Here is a 14164-nt window from a genome sequence, read left to right as displayed (position 1 = left end):
CAGCTCAGGGATTTTTACAACGTAATTAAATTTATTTAGTAGCAAGTGACAAGTCCTCTTTAATATGGTTGAAAAAAAGCCAAAAAGTCCATCAAATTGAACCTAAGGATGGGAATGGACACAAAAAAGGCACATTTTATGATTATGATCTAATCATGATTCATTGTGCCCCAAAAGAGCTAATCTTTTCCTCCTGGTTCCTATTGTCGATCCACTGGACCAAACATTCAGAAAAGAATTTACATACATTAATCATTTATACTATTTTCTTCTAAAAATGTGCAAAAATTGGAGAAAACTGAGTACACGGCATAAATAGAAAAAGCTTTATTGAAAATAGAAAAGTCACAATAAAAGGTAAATATCTCAAATACGTGCAAGTTGCAGGACACATCAGAATGTAGAGATAGATAAAAAGATGGCCATAGTCATACTGCAGCAAAAAATAGAAGGTACCCGTAGTAGTAGATAGTCGGAACAAAGTCCTAATGTGGACTACAAATAAATAGGTCCTCACAAAACGCAGGACTAGAGGGACGCCTCTTGATAAAGCCAATCACGCGAAACGCGCGTGAAGGCTTGCAGGTCCCACACTTGCTCGCCCCTGCCCTGTCTGCCCACTCCCTCACCTCTTCCCACGTTTCCCTTCCCCCTCTGGAGCGTTGGTGTCCACACCGGTGAGTTATTTATACCTGAAGAAATATATATCTTGGATATTTCTAAATGTTTGATGCTTGATATTTTTTTAAGCTGCTTATATGTTTACACATTTAATATCCATTTTGTCATCGGTCTTTAGAGTCATATATTGATTGCTCCTACTTTACTGCTTTAACATATACATAGGCCTTACTAGTCCTGCGCTTTGTGAGGACCTATTTATTTGTAGTCCACATTAGGACTTTGTTCCGACTATATACTACTATGGGTACCTTCTATTTTTTGCTGCAGTATGACTATGGCCATCTTTTTATCTATCCCTACATTCTGATGTGTCCTGCAACTCGCACGTATTTGAGATATTTACCTTTTATTGTGACTTTTCTATTTTCAATAAAGCTTTTCCTATTTATGCCGTGTACTCAGTTTTCTCCAGTTTTTGCACATTTACTTTTGAGTAGGCAATTTCTCATGGTTATGGAGCAAAAGTTGTATTTCCTCTATATCTCCCACCCATGATGTTTTGTATGTTGGCCGATGAGTTTACAACTATTTTCTTCTAAAAAGTATCCAAGTCCTTTTTAAAATCATCAACGGCTCCTGTTGTGACTACCTCTTGAAGAAGGCTGCGAGTCCATGTCTCTTTTAACTTATGACAATACCCTCCTGGCCTTAGAAGCTGCTAATTGACATTACATGCTTTTATTTAGTCTGTGATCTATAACTGCACTCAGATCCTTCTTTACAAGTGAATCTCCTAGTTTTACTCCCCATAGAACATATGATAGCCCACATATTAATACTGCCAAAGAGCATAACTTTACATTTCTCCACAATAAACCTCATAGGCAATGTGGATGCCCAGGCAAAAATTTCAAACAAGACTGAGGTTTTCAAGATGTGTTCAAGCTTTTTTTGAAGAAGCTTGGTCAGCCAAGTGCAGAAGATGAAAGACGCATCATACATCAAGGCTGTTTTTGGTTAGTGCTGGATCCTACCTGCACTTTAAATTTGTAGACTTTTAGACCGGGAAGGGTAGGTTTGATAAATATTAGATCTAGGGTCCCATCTACTGTTCAGAGAAGTCTGGCCAGATGTGGTCTTCATGGAAGAATAGTGGTCAAAAGCTATACGTTTGCTATAGAAACAAGGCCAAATGACTGAACTATGCATGAAAACACAGGAACCGGGGACCAAAAGAATGGCAGCAGATGCTCTGGATTGTGAAATATTTATCTGTAACAGAAGGCAGTTTGTTCGCCGAGACTGTATTTCAGCAAATGACGTTCAGGATTTGGTCAGGATTAATGGTGTCCTCAATGGTGGGAAATACAGATAGATACTTATCTATCATGTAATACCATCAGGGAGGCATTTGATTGGCTCCAAATTTATTCTACAGCATGACAACGACCCCAAACATACAGCCAATGTCATTAAGAACAATCTTCAGCGTATAGAACAGGGATGTCAAACTCAAAACACACAGAGGGCCAAAATGAAAAACTTGGACAAAGCTGCGGGCCAACCAGCATACAGTATAACGGGCCCCACATAGTCCCCCATACAGAATAATGGGCCCCACATAGTCCTACAAACAGTATATTGGGCCCACATAGCTTTCTATACAGTATACTGGGCCCCACATAGTCCTCCAAACAGTATAATGGCCCCACATAGCTTTCCATACAGTATAATGGGCCCCACATAGCTTTCCATACAGTATAATGGGCCCCACATAGCTTTCCATACAGTATAATGGGCCCCACATAGCTTTCCATACAGAATAATGGGCCCCCCATAGTCCTCCATACAGTATAATGGGCCCCACATAGTCCTCCATACAGAATAATGGGTTCCACATAGTCTTCCATACAGAATAATGGGTCCCACATAGTCCTCCATGCAGAATAATAGGCCCCACATAGTCCTCCATACAGTATAATGGCCCCACATAGTCCTCCATACAGAATAATGGGTCCCACATAGTCCTCCATACAGAATAATGGGCCCCACATAGTCCTCCATACAGTGTAATGGGCCCCACATAGTCCTCCATACAGAATAATGGCCCCACATAGTCCTCCATACAGAATAATAGGACCCACATAGTCCTCCATACAGAATAATAGGATCCACATAGTCCTCCATACAGTATAATGGGCCCCACATAGTCCTCCATACAGAATAATGGCCCCACATAGTCCTCCATACAGAATAATGGGCCCACATGGTCCTCCATACAGTATAATGGGCCCCACATACTCCTCCATACAGTATAATGGCCCCACATACTCCTCCATACAGAATAATAGGACCCACATAGTCCTCCATACAGAATAATGGGCCCCACATAGTCCTCAATACAGTATAATGGGCCCCACATAGTCCTCCATACAGTATAATGGCCCCACATAGTCCTCCATACAGTATAATGGGCTCCACATAGTCCTCCATACAGAATAATGGCCCCACATAGTCCTCCATACAGTATAATGGGCCCCACATAGTCCTCCATACAGTATAATGGGCCCCACATAGTCCTCCATACAGAATAATGGGCCCACATAGTCCTCCATACAGAATAATGGGCCCCACATAGTCCTCCATACAGAATAATGGGCCCTACATAGTCCTCCATACAGAATAATGGGCCCCACATAGTCCTCCATACAGAATAATGGCCCCACATAGTCCTCCATACAGTATAATGGGCCCACATAGTCCTCCATACAGTATAATGGGCCCACATAGTCCTCCATACAGAATAATGGGCCCCACATAGTCCTCCATACAGAATAATGGGCCCCACATAGTCCTCCATACAGAATAATGGGCCCCACATAGTCCTCCATACAGAATAATGGGCCCACATAGTCCTCCATACAGAATAATGGGCCCTACATAGTCCTGGCACTTTTCGAACCATCGGTATTATTGGTGGTCCCTCATACATCATACCTATAAGGGATAAGTGATCATGGGGGCTTTTAGTAAGGTAACTGTATATGTAAAACACGGTCAACTTTCTAATAAACGTTATGTTTGTATTCCTCTCCACTTGCTGCTGGTGAATGGAAATACAGAGGCTAATAACAAATAAGTCTGCCTTGATAGCTCTGTATCCTTGGATGAAGCCATTTTTCAGCCTCTGGCAGTAATCTGGAGAGTTTCCATGCCTGACAGCAAGCCGTGGTCTTGAAAATGATATTACTGATACTTCCAGCCGGCACTAGTTATTATACCCTCGGCCAATGTCTTCTTGCGGTAATGACCTGCCATGGTTACAGCTGACTTCCTACTGCACAAACACAGGTCGATTTCACTGTAATTTAATTAGAGGTGGCAGCTGCCGCAGCGTGAGTGACGGAACGTAACCTACACATGCAGCCATTAGTATGGTATATTAAATGCATTCGTACGATAGATTAGATGCTTCCTGTCTCCAGCAGACACTTACTGGTTACACTGGGGACCTTGCACATTTTCACGGCACTGGCATTCGCCAGTCCTCGCGTTGCATGCCAACCCGATAGAGCCTCCAATGTCACACTGGCATCCTGCAGGGGGTAAACACCTGGTTAGTTCATTCTGCCAAGCCTGGGTCCAAGGAGGCAGCGTGAAGATATTTATAGGGGTCTTAGCTCCGGAATGCGGGGGAGGCATCCGCTCTCCTAACAGGGAATTAAAGAGGAATTTCCAGATATCCAATTAGAGGGGAATTCATCCACAGGGCATGAGGCTAACAGCGACTCAGAAAGTCAAAAGAGTAACATGACAACTAGTTTTCTGTGCCTGAAATGTGCTCGGAGCAGTTGTCACAACCCTACCCACGCTCTTTTTAGCAACTCATTGCATTATACAGCAGGAGGCAGCATTGAGCACAGGGCAAGCTCATCCCAGTGGGGGATAAATAGCAATATGAAGATTTCTATGGCAATGATATCAACTTGAGGATGGGGTAAGGTTCATTTCAGAAGAAAAGCCTACCCTGGCACCCAAAGTAGCTGTTGGGCTTCAGGTTGTAGTATCCATCCTTGCACTTGTTGCATGATCCACTGCAGATGTTGGGTTTACAGAAACATTGACCAGTGACCTAGTAAACAGGGAACCAAAACATTGAAGTGTTAATGCTATAGAAGCTGGACATTCGATTTGGGCTGATAAGCTCCAAAAACTCCAAACAGATGGAAACTGATGATCCCCCATGTACATGCATGCTCTGTTAGGCCGAGCGCGCATGTATTCTCAATTAGAATATGGAAGAAGGCTGCTATCAAACACCTCTGTCCACCCCATATGCCTCTGGTGGCGGCTTATCTCCCCTAAGAATAAATGGACCCAACGCTGAAACTCATTATAATGATCCATCTTTCCACCAACTACATCTATAGGGGAAGAATCCTGAGGGCACCATACACATAAGCTGGTCATCCGTTCCTGCAGAAATTGGCAGGTCTGGGCGACTTTTTTTGATGTGTATAGGGGTCTTATATTCAATCAATTAATAAGGGTTTCCCATCACAGTCAGTTATACCTTGTGGCTTGGTCATGGCTTCCCTTACCGATCCTGAAAATGAAGGCGCACCATGCTAGTAAAGAGAATAGTGAGGATATAACTGCTACAAAAAGGGTCCATAATAGAGACTGATAGGACCCTGGTCCCGAGGTCAGGTCATTATTCCGTGGTTGCTGGATGAGACCCCGAGAACCGCTTCCTACCTGATGGCATCCACGACTCCTCTTTTGATTCTCTGGCATGGAGCGACGTCATGTGAGGAGCCCAGGATACCATCAGGTAGGAGGTGGCACACAGGGTCCCATCCAGCGACCACGTAATATTGACCCAACAACTGGACCAGGCTCCTGTAGATCAATTTTCTCATCTCTAGTTTTCAACCAATTATTTTGCCCTAACAGGTTAAAAATAACATTTTTATTTTTACTGTCCCTTTAAAACAGAAGTGACAGGAAGGCCAGACACAATCAATCAAACTCAACAGCCACCCATGTAAACGATATGGGAAAATCGGGCAGGATAACTTCCCGCTCACCGTGTCAACCCTAACGGACATGTGTCTGAAATTACACACACGTTATCCATCACCCCAGATGACCTCTGCATCTCTATGGTACATAGTCCATCACCCCTGACAATTCCCCTATACACTGCTAATCAAGTGCCTCAAACACTGATTATATTGGTTCTCCTACTTATCAGGAATCCCAATTTAGATCCGTGACAATACAGGATTTTTTTATGCTGTGAAACCATAAAGTATCGATCTCGGTTTTGCCATGCGGTTCTGAGCCACAATGCACACTACAGCCCCACAAACACCGTGTGAAGACCCAGCCTAATGTCTCCACTGTCGTAGGTGAGAAATTCTGCATCAAAACCATATTTTAAAATGTTCCAATGAGTTTTTCTGGATGTTTTTACCACTAGGTGGCATTGTTCTCTCACTCTGTAGGTAATATTATGCATTCGATTGCAGTAAAACCCTACTGATGAGTGCAAAGCTATAAAGCAGATATTAAAAATACATTCAGTGTGTAATATATACCCTTGTATGTGATATATATATAGATAACGTAAGTTGTCTTCCTACCTGCCGACACTCTCCAACTCCATTTATTGTCCCGGAGCCGCAGTCACATCCTGCAGGAGGCACAGAGAGGGTTGGTCTGAGTACTTAGATAGATGTATATAATAGTGGGGGATGAGGGCGTTAGAAAAACATGGAAAAACCTCCTTACGTTTGCAGCCTTCAGGGTGTTCAGATGATAGGTCCCAGTATAAGGGTTTACACTTGTCGCAGGCTGTGCCCTCCACATTTTCCTTGCATTCGCAGGAGCCCTGAAGGATGTGAGAGAACAGGATGAGGCTATGAAAGATCCATAGGGGGCTCCACATACTAGTCCATAGGGCATGGAGCATACTAGTCTTATAAGAGAGGAGACAGCCACCTAACCCTCAAGACCCCTTCACTCCTCCCATGGGAAAACTTTGCCCTCCCCGCACCTTTAAAGGACCAGTGCCTTACTGGTAACCCCTTGGCTGCCAGCAATGCTCAAATCATCACCACCTCTGCCCATGTGATCTCCGTCTCCGCTCAATGACACATGTCACCCGATGCCAGAGACTGAGTGCATTCCAAATGCTTGCTCCAGGAAAACAGCTGTGACCCTGCTGCGAGACCCCACTCCATTCTGCCCCTCGCGTTTTCACCCATACGTCACTGATTCACTAATGCAAGCTCAGCACGGGCTCGGGTTCTCAGCAAGTTCAACTAATGAACCCCTTACTTCCGCTTCCCAGCCCCATTATGGTTTCCAGTCTATAAGACAGTGAGAACTATCTTATTAGACGGACAACAGCTACTTAAATTGAGGTGTCTTAATCAGTGAAGTTTCTGAAAATTCTGATGGTTTATGGGAACACTGGGTAATAATTAAGAAGTTTTGTAGATGCAGCAGGACCCTGGACCATAAAAGTCCTGGAGGACCCGACACATTTGTGCCTAATATGGGACAGTCTATTGCTTTTCCTTGAAATTGTGTAATACTGCATTTTTCCTGCAGGGGTGCTGCAGAGAAATTTAATACTTGCAGTGGAATTCCTGTACTGATCACTTTGAGGATACATCTAACAAGGCAAGAATGTCCAGAGATTATAACTCATTTACAGGTTTTCATATTAACTTACCTCTGGGGGATCAACGCTAATAGAGGTGGATCCAGCTGGATTACAGGGTCCCACTGAAAGAATAAAAGGGAAATATAAAATCAGAGATTCAATTTTTGTAGTAGATTCTAAAGAGAGAGTCGTTGTGTCATGCCGTCCCGTCAGGCCCTGCACCAAGCGACTCCAGATTGAGCTCCCCCTCCTTTATTACCTTCACAATTTGGAAATCCATACGTTCCACTGGCACAGGTGTCACATCTCAGTCCGGTGACTCCAGGCCGGCACCTGCACTGTCCACTCTGGAGGTCACATATGTTGTGGAGGGAACCCTCTCTGGAGCAATGGCAAGCTATGCAAAGAATAGATGGAAAGGTAAACAGCCTGCAGCATTCCCAGAACTATCCCCCCCATCATGCTCTGTGTCCATAGTCTAATAGAATGGGAGAAACGTGGAAAGATCATGAGCATCCTCTAGTGGCCAGTAGTGGAACATGCATTGAATACTTACGTGTACAGGTGGGGAACCCATAGAATCCAGGGGCACACTGATTGCAGTTGGGTCCTGCATAATTGGGGCGACATTGGCAGTGTCCTGTTGGGGTGCAGTTATTGTCCAGTGCCCTTCGATAATCACATGAACAAACTAAGAAAAAAAAAAATAGATAAAATTACAAATTGTTCTCTGTTCATTATTTTTTGCTTTATTGATTAATGGCCTCGATTCAAAATCTGTCATATTTTAAGGGAAATATGCAGCACTATTTTTCCATCAAAAAGACAAATACCACAAAGGAACCTGACAGACCCCATTCTAAGTAACTGGGGTCCATCAAGTGTTTCAAACTTTTGGCACTTCCTGCCCCTACAAATACATGTTATACACATAATCTAGAATATTTCATAAATCAATAAGTAGTATGTCCCATTGGCACAGGGTGACACATGGAATACAAAGGCAATTAATACAGTGCATATTGGTCTAAAAGTAAAAAATCCACGTGGTATTGAATCTGTCATACCTTGGCAGTAAGGGTAGGAGTGATATCCCACAGAGCACTGCTCACATCTAGGACCATTGTATTCTGGCTTACAGTAGCAGCGCCCCCTCTCATCACAGCCTTCAGGTAACGTGCCTACGGGGCTGCACCCACATACTGTCAAGAGGTACAAGAAAACATAAGCATTGCAGTAACTTGTTTCGCCACTAGGTGGCGACAATACCTAACTACATTTAGGTTTTGCTGCACTCTGATTTCTTACTTGCACCCCAAAACCTGAAAAGTCAGGATCACTCTAATAAATGGGGGACGCCCTTATGTGACGAAACAAGCAAAGGCAGGGAGAGCATAGAGTCCTGACCATTCATCCCAGAAGTGTATGCAGTACATTAGTGGCCCCCAAAACCCTTGAGAGTCAATATAAAATGCTGAGAACAGAGGACTCACACTGGCACAGCGGATAGTTGAAATAGCCTGGAGCACATTTATCACAGAACGTTCCCTCAAATCCGCCCCGGCACGCACACTGTCCGCTGTCCTTATCACAACTTCCATCGTACACGCCAGGTCCGGAGCACTGACACGCTGCGGGTCACAGGGGCAGAGGATAATTAATGTCCGGAGGGAGAAACATATGAACTTTAATGGAAAAGACACAGGAAATAAGGAGGGGAAGAGAAGTATGGGGGGAGACGGCAGTGATTCAGTAACTCTACTATATATAATGGAGGGATGCTCACAAGGCTATGCCAGCACCATAGTGGCACACTCACCTTGGCAGGTGGCACCGTGGTAGCCTGGGGCACACGTGTCACAAGCTTCTCCCTGGAAGTTGTATTTGCAGATACAGGTGCCTGTAGATGAGTCTCGGCGACAGGCGTTTCCTTCTGTTCCCGCTACATTACAATCACAGGCTGGAGGAGGAAGATACGTCTCCATCACTGGCTGCACTGCACCGTCACATCTTATATAACCTACTGAGCATCTACCGCCACCATGCCGCATATTCCCCTGGATTAGTATAGGAGTGAGCCTTCATACGGATATAGTTACTCCTGTGCTCCACTTTGTAAGCAGCGCTAGGTCACGTCAGCTTCTGAATAGAAATAATGTACTGACAGCAAGCAGAGATAGTGCTAAGAGAAATGCAAGTTATATTGCTTCTTATTGCAGGCCGATCCCGCAGTGTACGCCCTGTAATTATGTGACAGCCATCTGTATCTTATTACAGATAATTAAAATGTATTATTCTTACTTATGAACTCCCCCGCCGGCTGATTTTGTGCCCCCGTGTTGTCAGACGTAACCGGAACAGCTGCCAGGAGAAAAGTAGAGAAAAGTTATCAGACGTCAGGGACTTACAGCGCCATCAGGTGTTATACGTGAGGTACTGCACTCTGCATCACCTCCTTTCTCCGGTGCACCTACATGTCTAATGTTTATGTTGGAGTCTAGTTTGATTCATCAGCTGCAAAAGTATTGCTGCATTATACTCTACACCAGATCTGGGTAAACTGCGGCCCCGGGGCTGCACGCTGCAGCCCCCCTCCCCACCACCGATTTCACCGGTATCTGTATCCTCTGCATGCAGATACCGCTTAATACAATGGTGGAGGAGGGAGCCGTCAGTTCCATCTTCCACCATTCAGCCTGTGTGACTGAGTCATTGGATCGCACCTCCTGTGGAGCCTCAGTGAGCAGAGCAGAAACCAACGCAGCACGCCAGGTGAAAGGGGGTGGGGTGAATTGTTTTTTATTTCATTCATCTGTGGGGCCATTATTATGTGTTTGGAGACTGTGGGGTATGTCACTGTGTAGGAGCCATCATAATGTGTTGGGGGACTGTGAGCAATCATACTGTGGGGTCATCATTCTGTGTTGAGCGGCTGAGGGGGATTATATTGTGTCAGGGGTGCTGTCTGGATCATCATTTTGTGTTTGGGGGCTATGGGGGATCATACTGTGATAGAAGTGCTATAGAGGCCATCATATTGGGTTGGGGGACTGTGGGGGAGGGGGTAATCATTCTGTGTTTGAGGTCTGTGGAGGATCATACTACGTGGGGGACCATAGGACCATCATACTATGTATAAGGGGCTATGGAAGAATCATACTCTGAGGGTCATAATTTTCTATATAGGGAACTGTAGGGGATCATACCGTGTGTAGGATCAAACTTTTTTGGGGGGTGAGAATCATCATACTGTGTTGGTGGGCTGTAGAGTCATCTTACTGTGTATACGGGCCAGAATACTGTGTGCGGAGCTGTGGACCATCATACTGTGTATGGGGGATGTGGGGACATCATACTGTTTTGGGGGGAGCTATTGATCATAGTACAAGGACTGAATAACAGGAGCAGTATGATTTACTGTTTTTTACAAACTATAAAAGTCAGTAAATTATATGGTTTTGATCTGATCAATAATAAGCAATAAAATTCAAATAAAATGTTAATGTTAATATTCAACAAAGTAAATTTCAATATATTGGTTTGGCCCTCCGCAACAGTCCCGATCTCTCATATGGCCTCTTGGGAAAATTAACACTCGCCTGCCTGGAAACAGGAACGCTCACTCCGAGGTTGTGGGGCACAACCCCAGCTACACCCGGAATTACTTTTTTCCACCAAACTAAGGCTCTCTGGACATACATATATTCAGTGTAAAGACTATGACGTGTGGCCATTTAGTGGCATATGCAGCCCATTGTCCACAATTTACATTTTTTGAGGTGGTATACTACACAGAAAAGTGCAGGAAAAAGGTCTGTAGTCACAAACAGGCCCAATGGAGGCTAAAGAGGTGGATGAATAGGGGCAATTCAACATAAGTGCTGGAGCTACTGCAGAACACGTTCACATAATGTGACATGAACTGAAACTAGAAACCAAACTTACGGTAACACTGGGGAAAGTCGGTGTACCCTTCTGCGCAGGCTCCGCAGTCCTCGCCTGTGTAATTGGGTTTACAGTAACATCTTCCGGTAAGGTCCTCGCAACTTCCACTCATGAACTCCGAGTCACAGACACATTCTGCATGGAAACACAACAGGTGAGATACTACGCTCATCATATCTATCTTTCCATCTATCTATCTATCTATCTATCTATCTATCTATCTATCTATCTATCTATCTATGGGAAGGTTTACAGTTCCATAGCATGGATCATACATTAAAGAGATTATCTCGTAATGGCACCGCTATTACAGCCTATGGATAGCATTTGGGACTGCCTCTATTGGTCAGAGCAGAGAGCTGCTGCAAAGAGTATGGCTGTATACAACCATCATATCTCATTGGATTCAATGATCATAATACAGTGGGTACGGAAAGTATTCAGACCCCTTTAAATTTTTCACTCTTTGTTTCATTGCAGCCAGTTGGTAAATTCTAAAAAGTAATTTTTTTTCTCATTAAAGTACACTCTGCACCCCATCTAGACTGAAAAAAAAACAGAAATGTAGAAATTTTTGCAAATTTGTTAAAAAAGAAAAACTGAAATATCACATGGTCATAAGTATTCAGACCCTTTGCTCAGACACTCATATTTAAGTCACATGCTGTCCATTTCCTTGTGAGCCTCCTTGAGATGGTTCTACTCCTTCATTGGAGTCCAGCTGTGTTTAATTAAACTGATAGGACTTGATTTGGAAAGGCACACACCGGTCTATATAAGACCTCACAGCTCACAGTGCATGTCAGACCAAATGAGAATCATCAGCTCAAAAGAACTGCCCAAGGAGCTCAGAGACAGAATTGTGGCAAGGCACAGATCTGGCCAAGGTTACAAAAGAATTTCTGCATTACTCAAGGTTCCTAAGAGCACAGTGGCCTCCATAATCCTTAAATGGAAGAAGTTTGGGACCACCAGAAGTCTTCCTAGACCTGGCCGTCCAGCCAAACTGAGCAATCGTGGAAGAAGAGCCTTGGTGAGAGAGGTAAAGAAAAACCCCAAGATCACTGTGGCTGAGCTCCAGAGATGCAGTATGGAGATGGGAGAAAACACATGAAGGACTCCCAGACTATGAGAAATAAGATTCTCTGGTCTGATGAGACGAAGATAGAACTTTTTGGTGATAATTCTAAGCGGTATGTGTGGAGAAAACCAGGCACTGCTCATCACCTGCCCAATACAATCCCAATAGTGAAACATGGTGGTGGCAGCATCATGCTATGGGGGTGTTTTTCAGCTGCAGGGACAGGACGACTGATTGCAATTGAAGGAAACATGAATGCGGCCAAGTACAGAGATATCCTGGATGAAAACCTCTTCCAGAGTACTCTGGACCTCAGACTTGGCCGAAGATTCACCTTTCAACAAGACAATGACCCTAAGCACACAGCTAAAATAACAAAGGAGTGGCTTCAGAACAACTCTGTGACCATTCTTGACTGGCCCAGCCAGAACCCTGACCGAAACCCAATTAAGCATCTCTGAAATTGGCTGTCCACCAGCATTGACCATCCAACCTGATGGAACTGGAGAGGATCTGCAAGGAAGAATGGCAGATGATCCCCAAATCCAGGTGTGAAAAACTTGTTGCATCATTCCCAAGAAGACTCATGGCTGTACTAGCTCAAAAGGGTGCTTCTCTCATTACTGAGCAGAGGGTCTGAATACTTATGACCATGTGATATTTCAGTTTTTCTTTTTCAATACATTTGCAAAAATGTCTAAATTTCTGTTGTTTTTTTCAGTCAAGATGGGGTGCAGAGTGAACATTAATGAGAAAAAAATGAACTTTTTAGAATTTACCAAATGGCTGCAATGAAATAAAGACTGAAAAATTTAAAGGGGTCTGAATACTTTCCGTACCCACTGTATAGTGCTCCAGGGATAACAGCTCATCCTCGGGTGCCATATAAACTGGAAATTGGGGACTCCATAGCCAACCAGCTTTGTACCCACTGGCAGTTGTATAGAAGCTTTGGAGTCCTCAGTTGCCAGTCTGTAGGGCACACCTTTGGATTATAGGGTATATTCCTAGCAGTACTTACGTTGACAAGTGTACGGCGAGTCGGTAGGATGATCTGGTGATTTGTAGTATCCGTGGCGGCATCGCTCGCAATTGATACCGTCGGTATTGTCCTAAACAACCCAATAACATGGTTTTATTCAATATCGAGAAAGCATATAGTATAATTATAATCATTATTAGAGAGCAGAGATGCCATGTACAGACAGGGGGCATCACATCCCACATCCACCCTACCTGACAATCCAAGCAGACTCCTCCGCCTTCGTACTGTCCCTGACGATTAATGCTCGCCCTGACTCTATGAACCTCGGGGTCGTAGTAGCAGTTGTAGGCATGTCCGTTACAATTGCATGCTGCAAAATAAGAAACCCGGAGTAAGAGGCCAAAGGCAAACCTATCAAAAAGGTTGTTTTTTTTACCAATTTTCATCTGTCCTACATGTTGACATTATCTGATTGCTGTCAGTGAATGTAAACTTTCTTCATTGCATTCATGGACTGTAAACCTGTCCTGAATATGTGATACTTACACTGTGACGGGCCCTACACCTTGTATCAGATGTCAGAGATGTGGAGCTGAATTTCCAGTCTCTGAAGGTAAACTATGAATATTTCCATTCAATGACAGCAAGTCAGGATCTTGGAAACCTTGGAATTGAAAGGAGGCATTAGCCCACCTTTGGGTGACTAGGTTACCTACAGCAGTTCGGTTCGGTATGGCAGCCTCACACCTATGGCGCTGCTTTAATATTCACGAACAAAGTATTTAGAAACAGATGTTGTCCAAACCATAAAATCAGCCATAAAAAAATGTGTGTGACCGCGTAGCATCGCCTC

General features: G+C 44.0%; 1 protein-coding gene across 1 annotated transcript in view; it reads right to left on the bottom strand.

Moving 5' to 3' along the window:
- LAMA5 (laminin subunit alpha 5) overlaps positions 1 to 14164 on the bottom strand; it is a 248368-nt gene that overhangs the window by 141817 nt on the left and 92387 nt on the right. Inside the window, exons 8-21 of the mRNA XM_073682987.1 lie at positions 13563 to 13681; positions 13348 to 13438; positions 11246 to 11380; positions 9602 to 9661; positions 9120 to 9260; positions 8794 to 8931; positions 8368 to 8502; positions 7857 to 7991; positions 7560 to 7697; positions 7370 to 7422; positions 6421 to 6520; positions 6273 to 6322; positions 4651 to 4756; positions 4121 to 4220 (exon numbers count right to left, since the gene is read on the bottom strand). Of these exons, the coding sequence (XP_073539088.1) occupies positions 4121 to 4220; positions 4651 to 4756; positions 6273 to 6322; positions 6421 to 6520; positions 7370 to 7422; positions 7560 to 7697; positions 7857 to 7991; positions 8368 to 8502; positions 8794 to 8931; positions 9120 to 9260; positions 9602 to 9661; positions 11246 to 11380; positions 13348 to 13438; positions 13563 to 13681 (1501 nt within the window). The remainder of the gene's footprint in view (positions 1 to 4120; positions 4221 to 4650; positions 4757 to 6272; positions 6323 to 6420; positions 6521 to 7369; positions 7423 to 7559; positions 7698 to 7856; positions 7992 to 8367; positions 8503 to 8793; positions 8932 to 9119; positions 9261 to 9601; positions 9662 to 11245; positions 11381 to 13347; positions 13439 to 13562; positions 13682 to 14164) is intronic.

The sequence above is a fragment of the Phyllobates terribilis genome, unplaced genomic scaffold (assembly GCF_046119375.1).
Source record: "Phyllobates terribilis strain yellow unplaced genomic scaffold, ASM4611937v1 Scaffold_5__5_contigs__length_657084704, whole genome shotgun sequence".
Classification (NCBI taxonomy): Eukaryota; Metazoa; Chordata; class Amphibia; order Anura; family Dendrobatidae; genus Phyllobates; species Phyllobates terribilis.
The sequence above is the reverse complement of the archived record's forward strand: the minus strand, read 5'-3'. Positions and strand labels throughout refer to the sequence as shown.